An 8,049-nucleotide genomic window follows, 5' to 3' on the forward strand; every position below is an offset into this window, starting at 1 on the left:
TAAAGCCCTTGGCCAAGGAACCACATTTCAACGGCAGCAGACCATGATAGATAATTTTTTCCATTTAGCTTCTCGGAGGTAATTGATGGACTTCTGGAGAAGGAAAGAGCACTACCAGACGCCATCTCTGAAGATGACAAATCGTACCAGTGAGAAACAAGAAAAACCCTAAGGGTTTAGACAAACGGGACTGTGACGGTGGCCGGCGACGGAGGATGGCCGGCGGCGGTGAGCGGGATCGACCCGTCTGATACCAACTTGAGAATTAAACTGTAAAATAATTCTAGAGGGCTTGATTGGTCCCTCTCATATTCTTCTATTTATAATAATAAATTGATACAAGAGTACATGATAATTAAAGTAACCTAGACACAATATAATCATGATAATTAGAGTAACCTAGACACAATATAATCATGATAATTAGAGTAACCTAGACACAATATAATCATGATAATTAGAGTAACTCTAGACACAATATAATCATGATATATAGGATAAATATCCTAACATTAATTAAACAAGAGTAATCATAAAAACACAAGTGACTGACATACATATTAAAACCAACCTAAACTTGATGCCCAGAAAACACAAGCAACTTTTCATTCTTTAAATATTAAAATATCTATTAAATATTTTTTGTAGAGTTTAACAAAGATGCTTAAAACGGTGGCACGATAATATAGAAATTAAATGAGTATTCGGCAAGATATAACAGGTGCTTCAAACGGTGGTGGAGTAAATTGTCAAAAAATGGAAAACAAGTTCTTAACAGGTAAACACTTTATTCGAAATATAATAAACACACTAAACTTCAGAAGTGGTGGAGCAGAAGTAATAGGAAGTGGAAAACAACTATCCACGAGTTAAGTGTTTAATGTTTATTATGTGTAACTCAAACATATTAGAGCATTGCATGCACCCATGCCATAAAAGTGAGATTCAGTCAGATCAAGCATTTTTGGGAAAAATCTTTATCTAGAAATCCATTATCTCTCTAAGAACTCTCTCAATTCCTCAATAACCTGATTAAGTCCTGTTGTTTGAATATCAAGCTTAACAGGAAGGAGTTGTTGTAACCTGGGCTCAGAGTTGAAAAGTGCTTTTGTTGAGGTTGGAGTGGTAGAATCTAGAGATTTCAAAGCTAACTTCCAGGTAAGGGAAGCTAACTCTTGAATGTATATTATTTTGTGTTGTTTGACCAGATTCTGTGATACTTTGAATTCATTGGAAATTTATATGAATTGTATGTGATGTATGAGAACTGAATGTGTATCTTAGCTAAAGTGTTTATGTGGTCTGTTTTGAAAATGATATATAAATGAAAAGGGGGAGTTCTCATTCTATTAGCTAATTTGTGACAGTAAAGAGTTAAAACTTTTCAGAAAGAAATTCAATGTTGGAAATATTTTACAGTGGGGATTTATAAACAAATTAGTTGACATAATCGAGAATGTCCTAACTTAGATCAATACATGATATGTTTGTCGGATTAATCACACCAAGTGTAAGGGTGAATAGTCTATCTAGAGTACCATCTAACAATATGGTCATCAAGGTTGTATTGTATGATGAGTACCATAAGTATTAAAAGATAGACTTATCGAATAATATGTTTTAAGATAAGCCTATCATGATACTGGGAGCATGAACAAGAGCTTAAAGGCATGGCAATGAGGCCAAGTTTATGATATAAAGCCAGAGGGCTAGAGTATATAGAGATAGATGTATATGGAGAACCATTTGGAGTTGCAACATTGAGGCCTGGACAGGTGGTGTTGAGGACTGGCAATGGAATTTATTTTTAGTGTGGTTTAAGCATTTCATTCAAATACTTAGGCATATAGAAACATGGTTAGAACAGTAGCATTGCATCAGACCTAAGAATATGCATGATTTTAGTTGCTGTCAAAACTTCTGCATAATCCATTTGCTCTCAAAAAAAATTATGCACTAGAAGTTTAGCTGTCAAATTTATTTCAGCATATGATTTTGTGATTTTGGAGTTCTTAGCATGGTTTAATCATTCATTGTGCATAATTAGGCATATAGAAACTTGTCTAGGTCATTCACATTGCATAAATAATAGTTTGGTTCATTCAAGCATTTTATCAAACACTTGGTGAAAACTAGGTTTTCATTAAGTCATTTTATCGAACACTTTTCAGTTTTGCATTTAAGCACGAGTTTAGGTAGTGTTAGGACCTACAACACATTTCATTCATATTTATTTATAATTTTATATCACCCCCAATAATGAGCAAGTATACTAGCACCAAGTAATAAGACACGTGTAGTTGCAACCAAGTATCTATTTTTTCTCTCTGTTATATAATTTTTGTCAAGATATTTAAGACAGATTTAGTTTTTATTCCTATTGGTTTTAATTTTGTATATTGGTTTCTTACTAGCATAGCAATCCTGCAATCTAAAACTTTTGTATCCTAGAATAGGTTGTGCATGTTTCCTAAATTATCCAACCAATGCATGTATATATATCAAATGTACGCAATGAGACTGAACAAGAGAGAAACTATTGTCTTCTAATTTTTAGAATTTTGCTAAGGTGTATGAGAGTTGGCGGACAAATGTAAAATTCAATTGAACCCAAAATAGCACAAAGTTCAGAAGAAAATATTCTTTTGCAATATCACTTTTGTGTATTTTGATAACTTGTCCAAATTACATTTTATTTCATTCAAGAAAAATATAAAGATAGACAAAACATCTAGAGTATTCATTAATGAAGGTAACAAATTGTTAAAATCCAAAAAGATATTACACAACATGGACCCCAAATGTCAAATTGAATGATAGTGAAAAAATATTACATCTTAACTCATTCCACTTGGGAAAAAAGGATTTAACATGTTTTCCAAGTTGACACGATTACATTCTAGGACTTTAAGTTTACTAAGCTCAAGAACCATGTGTTTTAATTTTGACAGATGTGATAACAAATTGCATTTCCAATGTCCGAGTTAGCTCTATATGAAAGCTCCTCTACGTATCAGAGATCAAAATCTCATGAGTCATGCAATCATGTGCATAATATTATAACCATAAAGTGAGGCACAATAAAGTAGTAGACAACCCAAAATGTAGAAGCTCTACAGATCATTCGCATTGCACAAAGTTGATGGGAGTGGTTTGCAAACATGGCATCAAGCTAAATGCTTCCAGAAAGAATGTACTTCTCATACTTTTACAAAGGCGGAAGCATGCATTGTAGTCTTACCACAGCATGCCCAAGAGGCCATAAATTGCCTCCTTATCAGAGGATCAGATGCATAATATGCTAACCATTAAGTGAGGCAGAAGCATGCATTGTAGTCTTACCACAGCATGCCAAAAGGCCATAAATTGTGCAAAACATAGTGCATGAAGCTCAGTCAATTAAAAATCAAGCCACAGAAAGAGAGGCAGACATAAAAAATAAAACTCAAATCCTATCTCGTTATTGATAACTATATATAAGCCATCATAATCGTGTAATATACTAGTCAATTGTCTCATACAGGAACCAACCACGTGAATGGATTCCTTAGGAGTAAATCATGTGAAAGCTCAAAAAGTGGTGATAAAGCATAACCTCAATATAACTCACTGTTGAAAAGTGGTAGGAGATCGTTCATGGAATAGAAGAGGTATAAGGAGTAAAAGATGGTTGTGGTTGTATCTAGCAGAAATGAAGTAAAAACATGTTCAGATACAAAGTTGTAAGTGCTTTTTGGAGCATCTCTATTGGAAAAAACTCTACATTTCCAAAAAAAGAAGCTACCAAAAGCACTTCTAGCTTACATCCAAAAAGTAAGATGGAAAAAGAAAAACAAAGGAGGGAAGCCTGTGAGTTGCAGGAGAGTTTGGGCACTCTAAATCAAGCCGGAGTATTGTACAGTTTTCTTTCCCTTTAGGCCACATTAATCCAGGTACACTGTTCCTAACTAAACACCCCTTTACCAATTGGTTCTAGTTGGTCATATCCTAACACCAATTGAGCCTACCAAAAACTAACATATAACACCAATACGATGAATAATACACACAATTGCATGATAATTTTTAATAAATATACTTGCCTTATCAACCTTTGAAATTATTTCGTCAACGCGTTGCTTGAAACCCTCCATTTCAACCGTACCGTCATTGGAATTACCTGTTGCAACATTCCTCACCTCTGAAATCAATGCACCAAATGTTTCCATCTGACAGAAGGGCACCAAATGTCACCGAGTGATAGATCGCATTTAAAATGAGCATTCTGAATAATACATCTATATACAGAGAGAGAGAGAGAGAGAGTAACAAAAGTAGAATAAGCACCATTCCAGTTCCAGATAACAAATTTCTGCCAGGGGAAACAGCAAGAAAGTGAGTGAAAAGTCACAGCCAGGGTACCAAAAATGGCAATCCGAATTGTGATTTTGCTACCTATTTGCAAGTTAATTTTGGTGAAATGGGTAAAATCGTTAAACAAACTCGTGAAATCATGGGTATGACGTGATGTTGCGAGTCACTCTGCAGAGAAAGAAAGAAAGAGAACACATGTTAGGTTCGAAATCCCTCTTCCTCATAAGAAACCTAATTTATCTGCTCACATTCGAACCTCTTTCTGTATTATGTGTCTTTCCTGCAACTTCCGGCAACAAAATGGTTATTGGAGGTAGGAGTTGATGGAAGGAAGAATACCCAGAGTTTTTCTTCTTTTTTTCGATTACTCTTTGGTTCAGATATTGTAATTTTTCTGTTTAAAAACTCTACACATTTTTTTACTACATAACTTCTATATATTGTGATGATGCTGTTATCAAATTAACAGTTTCTTTATGCTACTAGCTTTTTCCATAACTTTTTTTCCATAAAAAAATCAGAAATTAATCATTAAAAATTTATAAATTAATCATTTTAAATATCATATAAAACGATTTTGATAAAAAAATCCATTATTTGGTTATTTTTCTAAAATAGGTTTTTTACTTTTTTTTTTATCAATTTGGTCTTTATTTTTAAAAAGTTGGAATAATAAGGTCTTTGTCTATTAAAGACGTGTCACGTGTCAATTCATGATTTTTTTAAAAAAATTTCAACTATTTATATTCTTTTTAAATTTAAAAAAAATTGTCATGTGTCCAGTTGATATTGTGTCACGTGAGAAAGACAGTGTGACATGGTACTGTTACGTGTCATTTCATTTGTCTCATGGCATTAAAATCTTTATTTTTATAGTTTGCTCATTTTTATTATTTAGGTTCAATGATTTCATTTGTTGTTTAATTTTGTAAAAAAAATTAAGTAAGTTTTTTATTTTTATTTGTCTCAATTTAGTTTTTGTTTTTAAAACTTTAACGCAAGTTATTTTTGCTAGTACTAAATAAATAAAAATGTATTATGTTAGTTCGTATCTTTTTTTTATTTTTCTAATAAAAAGATATCAATTTGTATAAAAAAATTGTAAAGATTTATATACAAATAAATTTTGTTTCAATTTGAAAAGGAACAAAATTATTTAATTTAAAAAAAAATTAGAACTAAATTGAGATAAAATAAAAATACAAGTACCAAATTAAGACAAAATAAAAATATAAAGACCAAATTAAAATAAATACAATGACCTAAGTTTGTGATATTGAACTTGAAATTATTTAACGTGGTTGTTATAGACTCGTGGGTGCTCGTGAAGGTTGAGTATGGGTTGTGTAGTGGATTATCTTTAAGATACATAATCATGTTTGCCTTGTTGTGGTAATGAAAGAATGCATAGGGTGTGTGGTCACTTACGTGTTGGGCATTGTAATGTTACTATTTGAATGCATGAGTGGTATGGTATAACATGTTTTTAATCGATTAAGGAGCGGTAAATGGGTAATGAATGGGTTGTAGTGTCACATTCATATTGCTTGTTAAGATGAGGTTTTGTGTGCACATGTTTAAAGAACAATGTAAGGGTGGAATCTATTTGTATCGTGGTATTTTATGTAAAAAAAAAAAAGTGCAAAATCTCATTTATTTTCATGTGTGCATGTCATGAGAGAGAAAGTGCATGGGTTATAGTTGTGTTCATTATTCGTGTGGGATCGCTGGGATTAATTTATAAGAAGAGAGAGACATTTCATGCATGGCTTATGTAGGAACATTTGTTAAATTGAAGAGGGAGGTTGGCCTTTCCTATTATGTGCATCAAAAAGTGAAACAGGAACAAATTGTTAGGGATGGGTCCACATGGAGCTTATTATGGAGGTTACATGACCGTTTGTAATCTAGTGGGAGTATTTTTTTTCAAAGAGAGGGGTGTGGAAAGTAGATGGTTGACTTAACCTTCGGTTTAAGTTAACTTATGTATGTGTGAAGTGGACTTTGAATTTTGGTGATAATTATTGTGGTTATTATCATTAAGTATGTCTTTTGTTTTGTACTTCTTTTATTCGAGTTGTACCTTTCCTTTTACGAGAGGGTAGAAAGGTGGATCTCTTTGTCTTTAAGAGGTGGTAGAAGAGATGGTCTCTTCATCCTTGAAAGGCAGTAGAAGGGACTGAGGATTCGAGTGTTGCCTTTTCCTTTTTCGAGAGGATAGAAAGGGATAGATGTCTCACTCGTAGGGTTTCGGCTCATGTTGAGTTTAGAGCTTATGTGAGCATTTTAAGGAGCATGAGAGATAGGTTTGAAGCCAGGGTGGAAGACCACTCGAATCATCCTATTTTGGTAAAACAAGAATGGTATGATGAAGTATAGAAGAAGACACACGTTAGTAAAGATGACTAGTATAGGCACAGGTTGCCTTTGCTCGACAGGTGTGTAAAGCAAATGGGTTGGTCATGCTTCTGGTTAAAGGAATGTATGAGGGGTATCATATTGGTTGTGATAGTCTTATTATGCATTGATGTTTTTTTGATGTGATGGAATTGTATTAAAGACTGAACCATGGTGTTATAAATGTTATTTCAGTGATTCGATGTTTATTTTGTTAACTAACCTTTACATTTTTGTAGTTGTGATTTTCACATGTGATTATCGTATGACTTGTGTTATTGTATGGGAACAAATGATGTTAGTGGAAGCTTAAAGTGGCAAGGATATTGAGATATTAGGAGTTTTATTCCTTTAGGTGATTTTGAACATAATTGACTTTTCATTTAAATGTTGAATGATCTAATATTTTCTTTCAATTGTAAACATTGTTTCGAATTTTCATTTGAAAGACATTTAAATAATTTGAAATTTCATTTACAAGTTGTTTAAGTTATATTTAGTTTCACGATAAAAAAATGGCTTGTTCGGAACATTCCGAATAGGGACGTTACAGGTTTGGCACTGAGCACCACCATTGAGTATCAATGTGTATGTTTGTTATTTTCTTCTTTTTGGGTTGTTTGAAATAAATTTGGGATGGAACTTATTTATGTTTATTGTATTGTTCATTAACATTTGTGATGATGATTATGGTTGTGGACAAGTTGTTATGACTTTGGCAAGCGTACCAAATCGCTCAAGTAGTAAAACTGGTAAGACCGGATATCGTTTCCCAATAGACTCGGTTAACACTTTACTGTTGTATAATTTACTAACTAACTTAAGCTGAAGAATGGTTCCCTTTTATATGAGTTTTTGTGCAATTGAAATAAATATGAAACATAAATGATAAAGGTGATCTTAGGTACTCGAACACTTAGAAATGGTAAGATTAGAAATGAAATGGAATGGTATTGTTGGGGATATGCTTTCATCGACTTCATTCTTATGTAAATTAAATCACTTCCTCTTCATTAAAATGTCAATGTCAATCTATTAATTTACTCAAACCCCAATCCCTCGGTAGAAAGACCCTAGACTTCCTTATTAGGCTTCAATCCCTTGGAAAACCTAACAATTAGTTCTGCATTAAGAAATGAGATTTTAAGACAACCAAAGGTCATAGTTCTATCCCTAGATACTATTTCCTTTAGGTGTTTAACCGAAGTCCGGATTTACCCAACATTTCCCAATATTAAGCAAACCCTAAAATCAAGTCATGGGTAGCTACTTCACAACAAGCATTAAGAGAAGGAGTTA

The 8,049-nt window shown here is 33.0% G+C and overlaps 1 protein-coding gene across 3 annotated transcripts in view; it reads right to left on the reverse strand.

Annotated features, from left to right (window-relative positions):
• Positions 1-4,758, reverse strand: part of LOC106775288 (transcription factor GTE6) — a 30,865-nt gene extending 26,107 nt beyond the window's left edge. Inside the window, exons 1-4 of one of the 3 annotated variants that reach the window (XM_014662414.2) lie at positions 4,610-4,758; positions 4,435-4,521; positions 4,327-4,351; positions 4,083-4,208 (exon numbers count right to left, since the gene is read on the reverse strand). In XM_014662414.2, the coding sequence (XP_014517900.1) occupies positions 4,083-4,208; positions 4,327-4,329 (129 nt within the window). In that variant the 5' untranslated portion in view covers positions 4,330-4,351; positions 4,435-4,521; positions 4,610-4,758. Of the gene's footprint in view, positions 1-4,082; positions 4,209-4,326; positions 4,522-4,601 lie in introns of all 3 variants that reach the window. The other 2 variants (XM_022784556.1, XM_014662399.2) reach the window with 2 other exon arrangements.
• Positions 4,759-8,049: the final 3,291 nt, after the last annotated feature.

The sequence above is a fragment of the Vigna radiata genome, chromosome 1 (assembly GCF_000741045.1).
Source record: "Vigna radiata var. radiata cultivar VC1973A chromosome 1, Vradiata_ver6, whole genome shotgun sequence".
Taxonomy (NCBI): Eukaryota; Viridiplantae; Streptophyta; class Magnoliopsida; order Fabales; family Fabaceae; genus Vigna; species Vigna radiata.